The 18,122-nt window shown below is 43.2% G+C and overlaps 1 protein-coding gene across 4 annotated transcripts in view; it reads left to right on the top strand.

Annotated features, from left to right (window-relative positions):
- tcf12 (transcription factor 12) overlaps window positions 1-18,122 on the top strand; it is a 169,517-nt gene that overhangs the window by 2,499 nt on the left and 148,896 nt on the right. For all 4 annotated transcript variants that reach the window (XR_008810147.1, XM_056278282.1, XM_056278280.1 and 1 more), the window contains exon 4: window positions 16,374-16,447. Coding sequence is in view for 3 of the 4 variants with exons in the window: in XM_056278282.1 (XP_056134257.1) it covers window positions 16,374-16,447 (74 nt within the window). In the remaining variant the exon portion in view is untranslated. The remainder of the gene's footprint in view (window positions 1-16,373; window positions 16,448-18,122) is intronic.

The following is an 18,122-nucleotide window of genomic DNA, read 5'->3' as shown; positions in this document are numbered from 1 at the left end:
GCTCGACCAGTCTCTGTCACTGCTTGATGTAAGTCAACTGTGTGCATGAGCATGGTTCGCGCAGACTCAGTTTCCAGTCAGAGTCCTTGGTAAACAAGGAAGGATGGTGACAGCAGACACCGAATTTACAAAAAAAAATTGCTATGTTGACTGAATTTTCTATCTTTGGCTGCTGTAGAATGTTGGTAACAATTAGGGCTGGGTATTGGCAAGGACCTTACGATATGTATCACAACACGATACGTGGGTCACAATATGATTGTCTCACGATACGTAACGATATGATACATATTGCGATACATGGCAATACTCTTCATAATTTACTGAAAATTAAAAAATATAGCTGAAAATACATCTTGCTGTGTACAATCTGGGTAGTCTAATATTTACATCACATTGTATTTTGATAACTGCGTGGACAAATTGAGTCAAAACTATTTAATCTACCAACACGGGATCACCAGTTTGAATCCCCGTTTTACCTCCGGCTTGGTCAGGTGTCCCAGCAGACACAGTTGGCCGTGTCTGTAGGAAGCCGGATGTGGGTATGTGTCCTGGTCGCTGCACTAGCGCCTCCTTTGGTCGGTCGGGGCACCTGTTCAGGGGGGAGGGGGAACTGGGGGGAATAGCGTGATCCTCCCACGCGCTTCGTCCCCCTGGTGAAACTCCTCACTGTCAGGTGAAAAGAAGCGGCTGGCGACTCCACATGTATGGGAGGAAGCATGTGGTAGTCTGCAGCCCTCCCCGGATCAGCAGAGGGGGTGGAGCAGCAACCAGGACAGCTCGGAAGAGTGGGGTAATTGGCTGGGTACAATTGGGGGGGGGGGGGGTTAAAAAAAATTCCGGTTTAGTTATTTAGTGTTGTTGTATTAAGAGACTTGTCAATCAATTTGGGAGTGACGGCAGCTTCCAGTGTTGTGGTTTGTATTTTGGTAGTGGGGCGACCCTTTGGTTTCCATTGGAATTAAGGACTATACCTTTAACTGGAGTTTGAGCATCAGATGGGGCTGAAACGTTTTATCGTAAGGTCTCTTATCACCATACCATGTTACACTATTTCTTTTCCACTAAAACATCTCCAGGGAAAGGTTTTTCTTTACATATGCTTTTGCAAAAGTGAACAAGGCATTAAAATGGGGAAAAATCTTCCATTCCCAACTTTATTTATTTGTTTTTTTTTTCTTTCCCCCTTTTTCTCCCCAAATGTACTTGGCCGATTACCCCACTCTTCCGAGCCATCCCGGTCGCAGCTCCAAACCCCTCTGCCAATCTTGGGAGGGCTGCAGACTATCACATGTCTCCGATACATGTGGAGTCACCAGCTGCTTCTTTTCACCCGACAATGAGGAGTTTTCGCCAGGGGGGGCGTAGTGCGTGGGAGGATCATACTATTCCCTCCGGTGCCCCGACCGACCAGAGGAGGCGCTAGTGCAGCGACCAGGACACATACCCACATCTGGTTTCCGACCCGCAGGCACAGCCAATTGACCTTTCGCAAAGTCCCGCCCCCCTTAGTTACTGTTGCTATGCCCTTCAAGCATTTCAGAACCATCCAGGAAGTAACCGGAAAACGCCAAAACATGAAGGAAGAAATCAGCGCATTCCCAGAGAAAATAAGTGATGTATTTTCGAGTAATTCATCCTTAATATCATCCCGTGAAAGGCAGAAGGGGCTACAGTATGCGGTGGAGGGATACATTCAGAATATTAAAAGTAAAACTGACTTGCGTGGACTCCGGGCTGCCGGGGGCAACTGTAATTGAGCGTAAAGGTTACCGGTCGCAATCAAAGAATGAGAAGCCCCATCAACTAATTCAGAAACACATTGTGGACCAATTGTGCTCTTGCACTGTAGGGTAAGTTACATATTACAACTGTTATTGGTATATTTTTGATAATCCATTGTCAACATCACCGTATTATAGTGTTGCTTTTGGCCAAGGTTCCCCATAGCGTTCTTTTATCCAGGCTTTTTCGGGGGTTCTGTATGGGCTCCTGGGGGTCACAGGGCGGCCAGGGACATGCCCCGGGGCCGGGGGAACCACCCCATGATTTAAAGAAAAACAACATTTTTTTTACCTTCGGACCAGAACCAGTATTTTCAACAAAGTAAGGCAAACGAGATGCCTCCGCGGGCGGGATGATTTTTCCGAACGACCGGTCCCCACCTGGACCTCACAGAGGGGGAGAAACGTTTAAAATAGGCCGGCTATGAGGAGGTCAGACTGGCCAGAGACCATCCCAGCCGACCCTCCCCGCGAGTCTTTATGCTCTGAAATGAAAGGTTAACCTGTGGCTAGCATAACAAAGTTATGTAGTGGGCTAGCTATCATTAGCTCTCATTAAATTGGGTATCTCTGGCCACAGACTAAGCTGGTTACGTTCATCAGGTACATTAATAATGTTATTTTGTTTGTCAGTAATACGTTGATATGTTAATAATGGTGATAATCATTGTGTGGGTAAAACTAACAGTAATAATACGTTAGCTGTATTAGCTAGCAATAATAGCTAGCAGCAAGCTTAGCTTGGAGCAGACAGGTATTTTTGTTGATTCTGCATGGATTAATCTGGCCATGGGGTCTGCTATACTGCAAAATCCATTGCCAACATTGCACTTCTTGCGTTCTGGATTTCGGAAGGGAAAGAAAATTACACCCCTCCAAACTTTTCAGATATCTAGTATCTGATTTGCAGATCTCATAGGCACACCGTTTCAGCATTTTGCTGTGTGTTTGAAAGCTTGACGGACCTCTCTCACATAGAAACCGTTGCTAAGGTAGGATTGGACAAGCACCGTTCTGGGGCGGTACTTTGCGAAAGGTCAGTTGTGTCTGTAGGGACGCTCGACCAAGCTGGAGGTAACACGGGGATTCGAACCGGAATCCCTGTGTTGGTAGGCAACAGAAAAGGCCACCATGCTGCCCAGACGACAGTTGGATATCTTTAGCCTGCTTTAATATATCTACCTATATAACATCGAGTGAACGGAATGAAGGGCTAACAAGTGAGTAAGCACTTAGCTACTGCAGGCAGAAGTTCATAGAGGCAGATGAGAATCAAACACACAGATGGGTGATGACTCGAGCAAGTGGCATACACTGGTTATAGCTTTACAATGTGGTTAACCCCCAAACGCCTGTGTCAGTTCAAGGGGTACTTGTCTGTGAGCCTCTGGTTTTCTTGCTTTTGCAATGCTTCCTCAGTGCTCTTTCAGAAATGAAATAAAGCCTTGCAGAGAATCTCAAAGAAGGTTGAATCACTTCATCTAGATATGTTTATTGTTGTGTCATAAACCATGTACCATAAACCTTGTGTCCAGATGAACCGATTCAACCTTTTTTGAGTTTCTTACCTGGATTATTGAGCATGCGTCAAGACACCTTGCAGAGAAAGTTCACAGTAATTCAAATTGTACTCATAATTGTGCGTTACAACGCTTTCCCAAGTGTTTTATAAACTGTTCATGGAGTTAGGCTATTTTACATCACAATGAAAAATAAAATTAAACTATCATTCTATAATTGTAGAGAAAAATCCTTTGGAACAGCATTACATCTCACACTTTGTGTTTAGTTTTGTGGAAAAAGAAGGGTTTTTTTTTTAGCTCTGAATTTTGTTTATTTGAATAGATAACTGGTTTTACGGAGAATTTTGTAATGCTAGTTAACAGGTCTGAGGTTAAAACCAGCAAGATACTTATCCGTTTCTGTAGAAAGACCATTGTTGTTTCAGAAGATCTGAGGGTTCATCTCAACAATTGAAACCAGCCTCACATGTTCTGCAATGACTATCTGTGGCCTTTACTGAGAATACCAGTTCAGTGATACTGACAGCCGTTAAATGTCCCATTAGAATTTATTTGGTTTTAAAAACCACTAGATTGACTTCAGCCGTGAAAGTTGTTTCCTGGATCTCTGAAACCGCATTCTAAGGTCTGATGTTGGTACTTATATTTGAGGAGGTGGACGTACAGATTTAAGAATATGGTGTGGTGGGATTGCTTGCCTCCAGATATCATGGTGTGCCTATCTTTACATATGGTACCCTTTTAAAACTGTACACCAGGGTGTCCGGGTAGTGTAGCAGTCTATTCCGTTGCCTACCAACACGGGGATCGCCGTTTCGAATCCCCGTGTTACCTCCGGCTTGGTCGGGCATCCCTACAGACGCAATGGCCGTGTCTGCGGGTGGGAAGCCGGATGTGGGTATGTGTCCTGGTCGCTGTACTAGCGCCTCTTCTGGTCGGTCGAGGCTCCTGTTCAGGGGGGAGGGGTAACTGGGGGGAATAGCGTGATCCTCCCATGTGCTACGTCCCCCTGGTGAAACTCCTCGCTGTCAGGTGAGAAGAAGCGGCTGGTGACTCCACATGTATCAGAGGAGGCATGTGGTAGTCTGCAGCCCTCCCCGGATCAGCAGAGATGGTGGAGCAGAGACCGGAACAACTTGGAAGAGTGGGATAATTGGCCGGATACAATTTGGGAGAAAAGGGGAGGACCCCCCCCCCCCAAAAAAAAAAACCTGTACACCAAATACAACATGTTGGCTTATTTAATTTCTCTCTTTAGATGTACAATAGACCTAAAAAAATGAGATGTATGTTGTAATTATTTTCTGTTAAATGTGTCTTTGGTGTGCAAGTGCGTAACTCTTAACTTGTGTTAGACATGCTGAGAATAATTAGCAAGGTGTATTGTTGATTAGGTATTTGTATGGACGGGGAAGCACATCTCACATATCTTATCTTGAGCAAGACACTTATGGGCGATATGGATGTTTTGTCACCTAATTTTGGCAACTCATTTTAAGAATTTCACAGGTCTTATGTTTAGTTAAGTACAGATTTTGACGTACGAATACATATATTTGCATAATTTTTCCTTAGTTGTGTCAAAAGCACTGAATTGTTAGAGAGGGTGGAAAAAAAGGACCTTTACAATCTTGAAAATTACCTTTTGGTTTTGTTTAGGCCTCTAGTTGAAATAAACTCAACTCCTAAAGTATGTCTTCGCTGATTTCTCTGACTTTCGAGGATGGAAGAAGCACCTTTCCTCCTAGTATAGTATATTTAGCTTTATTCTATTTATCTTATTTATTTACTGATTTTATATTGTTGCACAGTAACTGGGCATCCATTTCATTTCACTGCATGTTTTAGTATGTATCTCTGCATGTGAGAAAAAAGCTCTTTGAATCCGTGAATCCTTGAAAGAAAGGAAGAACTGTGAATGTTGCAGGGAATTGGATGAATGCATCTGAAACAACGGTACAGATAATTGTGGCAGAACAGTGTCGGCAAAACCCTTTTGAAGTTGTGCCAGAGAGAGAAGGATTCTGAAAAAAACATTTATCTTTTCTCTATCTTGCCCTGTTGATGATGATGATGATGATGATGAGAATGACGTGAAATTGTTAGATGTTACTGTTCGCCTTTTCGGGTCTTCTCACCTACTGGGGTGCCGGTGGAGGGTTGTTCCTCCTAGCTCATTCATTAATTCATCTACAGCCGCTTCTCCGGGGTAGGGTCACGGTGGCAGCTTGCTAAGTAGGGCACTCCAGACGTCCCTCTCCCCAGCAACGCCCTCCAGCTCCTCCTGGGGGATCCCAAGGCCTTCCCAGGCCAGGTTGGACATGTAATCCTTCCAGCGAGTTCTGGGTCTACCTGGGATCTTCTCCCAGTTGGACGTGCCTGGTAAACCTCCCAAGAAAGGCACCCAGGGCAGGGGGCATCCTAATCAGATGCCGGAACCACCTCAACTGGCTCCTTTTGACGCGAATGAGCAGCGGCTCTACTCCAAGCTCCCTCCAGATGTCCAAGCTCCTTACCGTAGCTCTAAGGCTGAGCCCAGACACCCTATGGAGGAAACTCGTTTCAGCCGCTTGTATCCGCGATCTCACCTTTTCAGTCACTACCCAAAGCTCATGACCATAGGTGAGGGTTGGAACAAAGATCCTAGCTCAAAGTTCTACTAATGACACAAGATAGTAGCGGTTAAATTGGATGTGAATAGCAAAAAATGGCTTCCTCCTTTTGCATGTTGTCAGGTGAGCGCAAGTTGTGCTGCGCTTCGGCCTTGTTACGGGCTCTCGCGTCAGTTGTATCTCATTTAAGCCTTGAATCAAATCTGGCTGTCTGTATGTAGCGCACCTCAGTTTACACATCTGACACTTCTGCCAAATTCAGAGTTATCCCATCGGGTGGGGACCCGGTGCATGCAGCCCCTTGTGGATGGCTTGACTAGACAATGACATCAAGAGAATCATTATTTTAAAAAAGCACCATCTCTGTCAAACTGCCTTTACTGCTATTGTCAAACTGCCTCTACTTCTGCTCTCACCACAGGTCCTCTCCTCAGTAAATAAGGATTGTTTGATCAGGTGATGTTTATCATCTTCGTTTTTTTGTTTATATATATATATATGTGTGTGTGTGTGTGTGTGTGTGTGTATGTATATATGTATGTATGTATGCGCAATGTGGACACTTACGTGGGATTAACAGAGGGCCCTTTTAAAATTAGGTTTAACGCCCATATGAGTAGCTTCAGAAATGAACATGTGAAAAATGCAACGGCCTTAAGCCGCCACATTTGGTCATTGGTAGATAAGAATATCAGTTGTTATGTCTCATGGAAAATCCTTGCCAAGAGTAGTGCATATTCAGTTAGAGGTAAAAGATGTAACCTGTGCTTGGCAGAAAAGCATTTTATTATTTGCAGACCTGATATGTCCACCTTGAATAATAGAAACGAATTGGCCACCCACTGTGGACACCGAAAAAATATCTCCTTTGTAACTATAAGTAAAACGTCTTTATTATCCCCCCCCCCATTAGATGGTACACATATGACATTTATTAGTTTTTTTTTTAAATATTTTACCTGCCTGTTCTTCCAACTGTGCCCCAATACCACCCCACTATATGATTCACATAAATTACCTTGTTATATTTTAAATGTAGGCTATTTCATCAGTGCCCTGGTCCCTAAATGCTTGTCAAAACAAGCCCCAGTCCCTTAACCCATTTGTTGTAATGTTTTCTATACCTCCATTGGTTGCTGTGCATCATAAATATCTACCCCATTGGTTGTTATAGTTTAAATGTTTCCTCATCTGATTGGTTGCTGTCCAACCGAAATTAGGGGTGTGACACTGGGCAACATAAACTATATGATTCTTTGTTGAACCACATTAGCAGCTGATGAGTCCGTGATGCATGAAACAGGCCTGTACTGCAATGTATTAAAACTTTTTTTCCTGTATCCGCATATATATACTATATACAGTGCATCCGGAAAGTATTCACACCCCTTCACTTTCCCCACATTTTGTTATGTTACAGCCTTATTCCAAAATGGATTATTTCCTTTTTTTTTCTCGTCAATCTACATACAATACCCCATAATGACAAAGTGAAAAAGGTTTTGTAGAAATTTTTGCAAATTTATTAAAAAATAAAAAACTGAAATATTGCATGTACATAAGTATTCACACCCTTTACTCAGTACTTGGTTGAGGCACCCTTTGCAGCAATTGCAGCCTCAAGTCTTCTTGGGTATGAAGCTACAAGCTTGGCACACCTAGATTTGGGGTATTTCTCCCATTCTTCTCTGCAGATCCTCTCGAGCTCTGTAAGGTTAGATGGGGAGCGTCGCTGCACAGCTATTTTCAGGTCTTTCCAGAGATGTTCAAGTCTGGGCTCTGGCTGGGCCACCTAAGGACATTCACAGACTTGTCCCGAAGCCACTCCTTCGTTGTCTTGGCTGTGTGCTTAGGGTCGTTGTCGTGTTGAAAGGTAAACCTTCGCCCCAGTCGGAGGTCCTGAGCGCTCTGGAGCAGGTTTTCATCAAGGATCTCTCTGTACTTTGCTCCATTCATCCGTCCCTCGATCCTGACTAGTCTCCCAGTTCCTACCGCTGAAAAACATCCCCACAGCATGATGCTGCCACCACCGTGCTTCACTGTAGGGATGGTATTAGCAAGGTGATGAGAGGTTCCTGGTTTCCTCCAGACGTGACGTTTGGCGTTCAGGCCAAAGAGTTCAATCTTGGTGTCATCAGACCAGAGAATCTTGTTTCTCATGGTCTGAGAGTCCTTTAGGTGCTTTCTGTCAAACTCCAAGCGGGCTGTCATGTGCCTTTTACTGAGCAGAGGCTTCCGTCTGGCCACTCTACCATAAAGGCCTGATTGGTGGAGTGCTGCAGAGACGGTTGTCCTTCTGGAAGGTTCTCCCATCTCCACAGAGGAACGCTGGAGCTCTGTCAGAGTGACCATCGGGTTCTTGGTCACCTCCCTGACCAAGGCCCTTCTCCCCCGATTGCTCAGTTTGGCTGGGCGGCCAGCTCTAGGAACAGTCCTGGTGGATCCAAACTTCTTCCATTTACGAATGATGGAGACCACTGTGCTCTTCGGGACCTTCAAAGCTGTAGAAATTTTTTTGTACCCTTCCCCAGATCTGTGCCTTGATACAATCCTGTCTTGGAGGTCCACAGACAATTCCTTTGACTTCATGGCTTGGTTTCTGCTCTGACATGCACTGTCAACAGTGGGACCTTATATAGACAGGTGTGTGCCTTTCCAAATCATGTCCAATCAATTGAATTTACTACGGGTGGACTCCAATCAAGATGTAGAAACATCTCAAGGAAGATCAGTGGAAACAGGATGAACCTGAGCTCAATTTTGAGTGTCATAGCAAAGGGTGTCAATACTTATGTACATGCAATATTTCAGTTTTTTATTTTTAATAAATTTTGCAAAAATTTCTACAAAACCTTTTTCACTTTGTCATTATGGGGTATTGTGTGTTGTAGATGAGAAAAAAAAAGAATTTCATCCATTTTGGAATAAGGCTGTAACATAACAAAATGTGGGGAAAGTGAAGGGGTGTGAATACTTTGCGGATGCACTGTATGTGTATGTGTGTATATATATATATATATATATTAATGTATAATATTTGGAAGGTAAAATTTACCTCATGGAGCTGTAGGGGTTTTAGAAAAATTACAAAGGGGAAACAAGTGATGAGCTGGATTCAAGTGTTGCAGTCAAAAATAGTTTTCTTGCAAGAAACCCACCTGCTGAGTGGGGATATCTTCAAATAAGAAGAAGATGGCAGGGCCAGGTGTTGTCTGCTCCCTATACCACCCATGTTAGAGGGGTTATGATAATAATTAATAAATCTGTCCCACTACAGATCCAAAATATAGTTAAGGACCCTACTGGGAGATGTATCATGGTCCAGGGCACTTAAACCCAGACACCCACAGATACTGACACTGCCCTCCACCCCCTTTGACCCTCACGACACAACATACACCTACACACTCACGCTGACTCACATTCACAAACACAGTGCAATATATCTACCCACCCTACTCTGCTCTCTGTACATGAGCACTTTGCATAAATTCAGCACTACCCTGTAAATAACTTATTATACAAATAACTTATTTTTCTGTAAATAACTTGTTTAAAATTTTCTTAACTTTTTGAAATAGAGTACTTGCCATATTCCCAGTGTTACCGCTTTAGTGCACCTTATTGTGCCTTATTTTTATTTTATCTTGTGTATATATATGATATATATATTCTTTTAAACGGCTATTTCCCCAGTTTTTGTGTCCAATCAGTGTTGAGCGCAAATATAGTCGATTGTGAAGCAATAAATTTCTCAGCGTGTGTTATATTAACCGTGAAATCCGAGTTCTCCTGGTTGCGGCGCCGTGCCAACAGTGCTTATATGTACCAGGATGCAATGCGTGCTAACTTATGACACCCAAACCCCAAATCCTTCCAAAATCCGCCCAGCTGAACTACTTGGACTTCATGGCAATAAATCTGATTCTGATTCTGGTGTCACTGGAAGAATCTTTGTTTTGGTATGATAGTACTACTGTTTTGAGGGACATCGCCAGTGAGAATGTGAGATTCAAAACATTTGTCACAAGTAGTGTCACTCATCAGAGGTAATTCTCAGTAAAGTCATTGGATGTATGTGAACTCTGAGCTGAACCCTGCTGACCATGCGTCAAGAGGAATGAATGCAGACATGTTCATTAAATGTCAAGACTGGATTTTCGGGACAGACGTTCTGGCAAAGGACAGAAAACACTGGTCAGTCTCACCAGACATGTCAGAAGAATTACAGAAAGATATGAAAATCAAAGGAGCTGAGACTGTGAATGCTGCTGATGTGCATATACACCCATTTACTAAGCTCTTCCTGGATGTTAAGGCTAAGGCAACTGCTTCAAAAGCTGAGTGAACAACGTAAGACTTTCATATCACAAGTCAGTGATACTCAGTCATGAGAAGAATAGTGGTGTCAAACCAAATGCAGAAGTTTAAATCAACCATTAAAGGGACTCTTAACTGTAGCAGACATTGCACAGGGGGAAAAAAGATTATCAAATTTTGTCGAAGCTTCAGTGATGAAATTGCAACTCTCCAGAAAGGTGACAAGCTTAAAAGGATTTGTCACATTGTCGAACTTGTTCCTGATATTCAGGATGGGATTTTGAGAGTTAGTGGAAGGTTGTATCAGTCTGCCTTACCAGCGGATGTCAAGCATCCGTTGATACTTCCTGAAGATCATGTCTCCACTGTGATCTTCAGACACATTCACAAAGAAACAGGACATATTGGGAGAAATTTCAAGCTTTCCGGACCGAGAGAGAAATTCTGATATCCCAAAACAGACTCTTCTCTGAGGAAAATACTGTCGAAATGTGTAACATGCAGAAGGATCTCGGCAAAACCTGGCGGACAAAGAATGGCGAACTTGCCAAGAGATCACCTGATCCCAAATAAGCCTCCATTCAACAATGTGGTAATCGAGTGAGGCCTTTTGAGGTTAAATGTGGGCAGAGTCAACAGGTATGGCATATTGTTCACATGTCTCACCATCAGCAATTCACATGGAAGTTGCCCACTCTTTTATGCCCCTTTTCCACTGCATGGTACCAGCTCAACTTTACTTGCTTTTTTTTTTTTTGGTTTTCCACTGGGCAAAGGTTAGGGATAGTACCTGGTACCAGGTAAGTTTTTTTTTTTTTTTTTTTTTTTTTTTACCGCCTCCATCGAGATTCCAAGTGAGTTGAGCTGATACTATAAGGTGGCATGAAAATACTACTATAAATAAATAAATAAAATATAAAAATCCATTCATTCCTTATTCAATCCGCTTATCTTGCTCTCAAGGTCGCAGGAATGCTGAAGCCTATCCCAGCAGTCATTGGGTGGCAGGCGGGTCGACACCCTGGACAGGCCGCCAGGCCATCACAAGGCCTAAATATATATGTATATTTATTTAAATATAAATAAAATCTTAAAAAAATAACTAGTCAACATGCTCACAAATGACCAGCGGGGCTTCGCTGTGAAGGGATACCATCTGCAGTGGAAAAGGAAATCCCAAAAAGTAAAGCAAGTAGAGTCGAGTTGAGCCAGTACCGTGCAGTGGAAAGGGGGCATTATAGTGATAAACTTTATTTATAAAGCGCCTTTTAAAACACAGTTACAAAGTACTTTGCAATAAAAACGGAACACATCTGAAATACAAGAGATTAAAACAAACTAAATGAAAATGGTGATGTATAAATACATTCAGAAGATTCGTAGCTAGGAGAATGCCAGGTGTCTGTTATGAGATCTGGCAATGGCAGAAACCTGGTGGGAGCAGAGAAAGAAATCTGTGAAGCAGTCAAACATTGGGATTATTCTAAAATCTTAGAGATGCTTCAGAAGAAAGTTGTTACCTTGATATTCAGTCCACCAGCTGGATCACTCTTTGGTGGCGTCTGGGAGAGGCACATACATTCTGTGAGGAAAATACGTAACCAGATCTTGAAGCGGCAAACTTGACGATGAATGCCTCCAGATGTTGTTTCGACCAATAACCAGAATGTCTAATGATCCAAACGATTTAGAGGCACTCACGCTTAACCATTTGCTTCTGGTGAAAAGACACAATCTGTACTACTTCCTGGTGTTTTCCAAAGGGAGGACTTGCATTCAAAGAGGGGGTGGAGACAGGTCCAGTATCCGTCTCACATCTTTTGAAGCGTTGGAAAAGGGAATACTTTCTGCCTCTCCAAGAGAGAAAGAAATGGTCAGGGATAAAAAGAAACCTAAAAACTGGAGATGTGGTTCTCATAGCTGATGACAGTGCACCAAGAAGTTGTTGGTTGGTGAGAAAACCTGAAAGGACAGTTACTGATTCAAAAAGACTTGTCAGATGTGTATTTGTCCCCTCTGGCAGGCGCTACAGAGCACTGTACCCCAAAACAGCCAGATATAAAAACAGTTTGTTTCCCGCGCACTTGTCAAATAAATCCAGCCATTTTGTATATACTTTACTGTACATTGGACATGTACTGGTACGCTCTGTCATGTCCACCTACCTCAGGCATGTTTGTAAGTAACCTGCTAACATCTCTTTCAGCATCTCTGATATATTCTTTGCACCATCGCACCTTATCGCCTCTTATTTCACCTGTATAAATCAATCCTTGTGTATAGCAGGGTTTTTCCTGGCTCAAATGAAGGTGGAGGTGGTACCATCTGATCATGCGCACACACGTGTAGTGTATTCAACTGGCTTAAGCACTTTTTCTTTTACAAGCAACATATTTTAGGAGTTCTAATAATTTTATGATTGAAGAAAATGACAATTATCACAAAGTATATTTTATTTGAAAAAAAAGATGCTCTGTTCAACATTAAATGCAACATAAATGCTAATGTGTTAATTTACACACTTAACAGTAAAGTTGTTTAAAATTAAATCAAACACAACATAAGCTGTTGTTTTCATTTAAAGTTCACATGGGCCCTCTTGTACTGTAGTTGAACTTAAATACAACATAAAAGACTTTTGCTTTAATTTGCAATTTTCACAGCTGGAAACTTCTGGAAAATTGCAGCTCTTTTTTTCCTCTGGCAGTTTTGGTAGCGCCTCTCCAGCTGCACTGTGCTGATTACGATGCAGCGCCACCACTTCGGCGACGGTATAATGCCACAGTTGCAGTTAACAATGACATCCACCGAGTGCAGCGCTCGTTAGAAAATGGTGTTTTTCATTAAGACCCCCATTGAAAGCTGGAGGCGGGACGGGATTTGACGCAGGCGGCTGCCTTGTAATTCTCTATCCAGGAAAAACCCTGGTATATATCTGAAGATTGTTGTGTTGTAGTTATTCTATGTTAAGTACAGAGAGAGCCACAAAACCGGAGTCAAATTCCATGTGATTCTGAGCTGGTTAATCGGACCCAACAGTGACCTCGTCGTAGTTTGTCAAGTCCACAACTTGTCACACGTCTGTTGTTACCACCCCACTATTTTGACTGATAATCCTGCTGTCTCTGCTGTTGAGGTTTTAATGCTAAACATGTTGAAATGTACTGGATTTAGAAAGACTTGACTGCAAAAAAATCTAATAATATTAATTTATTTGAAGCTCATTCATTTTGAAAGACGGGAGCTGAAACTAGTGGAAGCCAGAAACAGTGCTACGCCGATTGCATTACCTTCTGAAACGAGGCTTTATGTTTAAGAAAAAAAATGAAGTAAAATTTGAAATTAATTTTATGTGAGAGGGACGGTGCAATTTGACATAGTTTGGGTTCATTTTTCAGAGCAATAAAGTGATGTGCTTCTCATAAAGCCAATGATGGTTTAATGTTCTTGTCCCTAGTTAGGCTTTTGGAACAATTATTAGTTTAAATATTATTATAAGGAACAATTGATAAAAATGACATTTTTGCATTTACAGAAAACTATAATTCACAACACAACTTGATCTGTGCATGCTTAAACGTTTTTGACAGGGTAAAGCTTGTGAATAGAAATACTGCAAGATGATCAAGTATAAGGACTTGAAATACTACAAAATGCTGTACGTGGTCTGGAAAACCTCTCAAGCATGTTGCGCCATTTGTCAAGCTGGCGCAGCAGCATGTTTTGTGTACAAGGTTACCCGAGCAGTGCCGAGTTAACCTCCTGGTCTTCATCATTCGTCTTTTGAAAATTGAGGCACTTCGTTTGAATCGAATGACGCAAATGACACCCGAGCAGTGTCAAAGGATCCTGTCTTAAGTTTGAGTCAAACTGAGTGCTACCCTCTTTATTGTTATGCAGCCTGTCACTCCGGCTCTTCTAGCCCGACTTTGCCTCTGGCACACATGGAGTCAGACGCCAGCTAACACATTTTGATCCTCTGTTCGGAGAGTCTCTGTTTTCACTGTGGGAAGTCCACTTCTACTCTGGATTCGACTGTTTAACCTGAGAACTGATTATTTCACATTTTATGTTATAAATCCACTTAATTTTCTGCTTCAAACTGTTTTCTTCCCCCCCCCCCCCTTTTTTTCCCCCATTTACACTTGGCCAATTACCCCACTCTTCTGAGCCGTCCTGGTCACTGCTCTGCCCCCTCTGCTGACCCAGGGAGGGCTGCAGACTACCACGTCTCCTCAGATACATGTGGAGTCGCCAGCCGCTTTTCACCTGACAGTGAGGAGTTTCACCAGACGGATGTAGCATGTGGGAGGCTTACGCTGTTCCCCCTAGTTCCCCCTCCCCCCAAACGGGCGCCCGACCAACCAGAGGAGGCGCTAGTGCAGCGACCAGGATACATATTGATATCCGGCTTCCCACCCGCAGACAAAGCCGATTGTGTCTGTAGGGACGCCTGACCAAGCCGGAGGTAACACGGGGATTTGAACCGGTGATCCCCGTGTTGGTAGGCAACAGAATAGACCGCTACGCCACCCGGACCCCCCCCCCCCCCCGCTTCAAACTTTTTGTTCATATCTTGCAATACTTTTTTTTTTAAGGCACAGTTTCTTTAAATCAGTTTTTTTTTTCCATTTGCAGTTAGAATTGAACAAATTGCGTTGTATTGCATTTTCTAGGCACACAGTGAGATTAAACCAGGGACAATCAATATGTTGGGAAAAGTGGATTGGTTATCCCTCCGACAGTCCCGTTTTGTACCGGGGGCTCTCGGGCTGTTACTGAAAAACAATATTGTCTGAAACATGGAGAACAATCTAGGTGTCATATCTTTTTACCAGCTAGATCGCATAAATGTTATTCCGCAGGTCAGATATCACATTTGTCATCAGGTGCCAGATGTCGACGTTTTACAGTTTGGTTGAAGTTATTGATTTTATTTGTTTATCTATTTTCTCTGTTTCACTCTTGGAACATAAAGGTGTAGTTTGATTTCAGAATGAGCTCCATCAGGTTTCAGTGCTCAGCTGTTCAGATGGGGCTGGTTATACATCAATGCCAAATCATGAAGTTGAGTTGCTTACTCATACATTTAAGTGCTGGTGTAAAAACAAGGGTGCACTTTTTTTTCTTTTTGTGGACCCCCCCCCCCCCCAAAAAAAAAAAAAAACTGTACCTGGCCAATCACCCTGCTCTAAACTCTCCCGGTCGCTGCTACACACCCTCTGTCGATCCGGGGAGAGCTGCAGACTACCACATACCGACCAAGGCAGAGGTAACACGGGGATTCGATCCTGCGATTCCCGTGTTGGTAGGCAACGGAATAGACTGCTACGCTACCCGGACGCACAAGGGGGCACATTTTTTTACCTTGATTTATGTAAAGCAAAATAAATGACAGTGGAAAACTGCCTTCGGCTCACCAAGCTCTGACTTTAAAATGGAGTAATTCGTTAATCAGCTCTGTGGTTTCCTTCCTCTGTCATAAAGTTGACAATATTCAGGTTGACAAGAGGTCCCAGTAACAAAAAACACTTGATACCACATTACTTCCAAATGAAGACAGCCTAGCTGAAAGAGATGTTGGCCAGGTATTGTGTACCCACCATTTTCAGTAACTGCAGAGCAACCATTTTTAGGGACGATTCCTTCTATTGAATGCAAATAAACCTGTTTGGTGCTATGGAGGGGAGGACCTCTCACCTTCTTTCACAAACATATTTGTCATTTTTCAGAGAGTTTATTGTGGATGGGAAGGTTGGAGGAGAGAAATGTGGTCGCACTAGCTCAGTGTGAACTCAGTAGATTTACAGTAGATAGCATACGAATGGCTCTCAATGCAGATGTGTCCATCTACCCAATTGCTGCTGCACTGGAATGATATGCAGTCCTTGTTAAATTTGTAAATGCGCGCTACACACATATACGTGTATGTATTTCTGCCTGGGTGTGAGTGGGAAATAAAGTTGGCTTTCTTCCAGTATGTAAATGTGTGTGTGTGTGTGTGTGTGTATGTATGTATATATATATATATATATATATATATATATATATATATATATATATATAATGTGTGTGTATATATATGTGTATTGTGGTGTTGGCTGAGTTGTTTGTCTCTCTACCTGTGACAGGTATGGATGAGCGGACCAGTCAGGCGTCGTGGGCCCCAGGTGGTCAGTCCAGTCCTTCCTACGAGTCATCACGGGTAAGCTGGTCCAGGCCGTAACGCCTCTAAATGGCATCTCTCTTCCACAGCACGACATCAAACAGTCATTACATCATCAAGTCACGCTCAAACTTCTCCATGTGCACCTTGCCTCCAACACCAGTCAGCATCTGCATTTGCATTGGTCTGTAAGACCTCCTGTAAGACCTGAAGGAACAGTATAATATTCTTCCAACAGATTTTTTATTACGTGTTCTCTCACTGCAGCACACTTCATTAATGCAGTGCCCATTTTAGAAACTGTGTCTGGGGAAACAGGTGACTGCTTTTTTGAAATATGGCAACAACACTGGGATTTTGGACCTGTTTAAGATATGGGTCTATTTCAGTATTTGCTCAGTGGCTCAGATTGTATTTAAATGGGGAATACTACAGATTTTCTTTTCTTTTTGATTTTTCCCTTTATCTCCCCAATTGTCAGTTGTACTTGGCCAATTATCCCACCCTGCCGAGCCGTCCCGGTTGCTGCTTCACCCCCACTGCCGATCTGGGGAGGGCTGCAGACTACCACATGCCTCCTTCGATACACGTGGAGTCGCCAGCCACTTCTTTTCACCTGACAGTAAGGAGTTTCACCAGGAGGACGTAGCACGTGGGAGGATCACGCTATTCTCCCCAATTCCCCCCCCCTCCCGAACAGGCACCCCCAACTGACCAGAGGAGGCGCTAGCTAGTGCAGCAGCCAGGACACATACCCACATCCGGCTTCCCACCTGCAGACACGGCCAATTGTGTCTGTAGGGACACCTGACCAAGCCAGCAGTAACACGGGGATTCAAACCACCGATCCCCGTGTTGGTAGGCAACGGAATAGAGTGCCACGCCACCCAGACGCCCCAAATACTACAGATTTTAAGGATTAAAATGTCTGTTTCTACCCATGGTGAAATCTGCTGATCTTAGCAACATGTTGTAGTACTTCCTTTGAATGAGAAACGGGTGAATCAGGATATTTTTGGGGTCAGGTGACCAGATACAGTACTGCTGAGAGACCGACATGCCGGTTTTAAGTGTAAATCAAGTGAATCTGTGTCACAGTGAGGACTTGATGATTCATCGATAAACTGAATCATATTCAAGGTTTTTCAGTCACATAAATTGGAGAATCATTCAGTGGTTTTAGTCACAGTCACTGGACCGGACACGTTCATTACGCTTCAGGGCAAACTTTAATTTGGCTGAGAAACTTTGGCGCTAAGGTTTATTTATGAACTCTCGAGGTGCTGATTTTCAGACCAAACACAGTCACGAAGTCATGTGGTCATAGTCTTCCTCTAGTTGACGCGGCTCGACATATGTAAGCGCGTTTCATTTGTATTTGTCATTCCGAGTAATTTCTTGTTTAGATGCTGGGGATTTGGTTTCCTCTTATCCTTTGTATTGGCCAACAGGCCAAAAATTGCATCACTGGCTGTTTCCATTCTTCGTGTAACCCCCTCCGGCCATTTCAGGACTGCAGTCTTCGCCCGTCTCATATTGAGGAGTTGCACAACAGAAATCTCTTTGGCTTTGGGATTTCAGGAATCGGGAACAATTTATTTGTTCCGGATTTTGTTTGGTTTTGTTTGTTCGTTGACTTTGGGATTTAAGGAAGAAAGAAAGAGAGCTCAGTCTGCTTCGTCCGGTGGGCCTAGGGACCACGGCCCCTGCCTGG

This window comes from Lampris incognitus, chromosome 4, assembly GCF_029633865.1.
Source record: "Lampris incognitus isolate fLamInc1 chromosome 4, fLamInc1.hap2, whole genome shotgun sequence".
Classification (NCBI taxonomy): Eukaryota; Metazoa; Chordata; class Actinopteri; order Lampriformes; family Lampridae; genus Lampris; species Lampris incognitus.
Note: the sequence above shows the minus strand (reverse complement) of the source record. Positions and strands in the feature narration are given on the sequence as shown.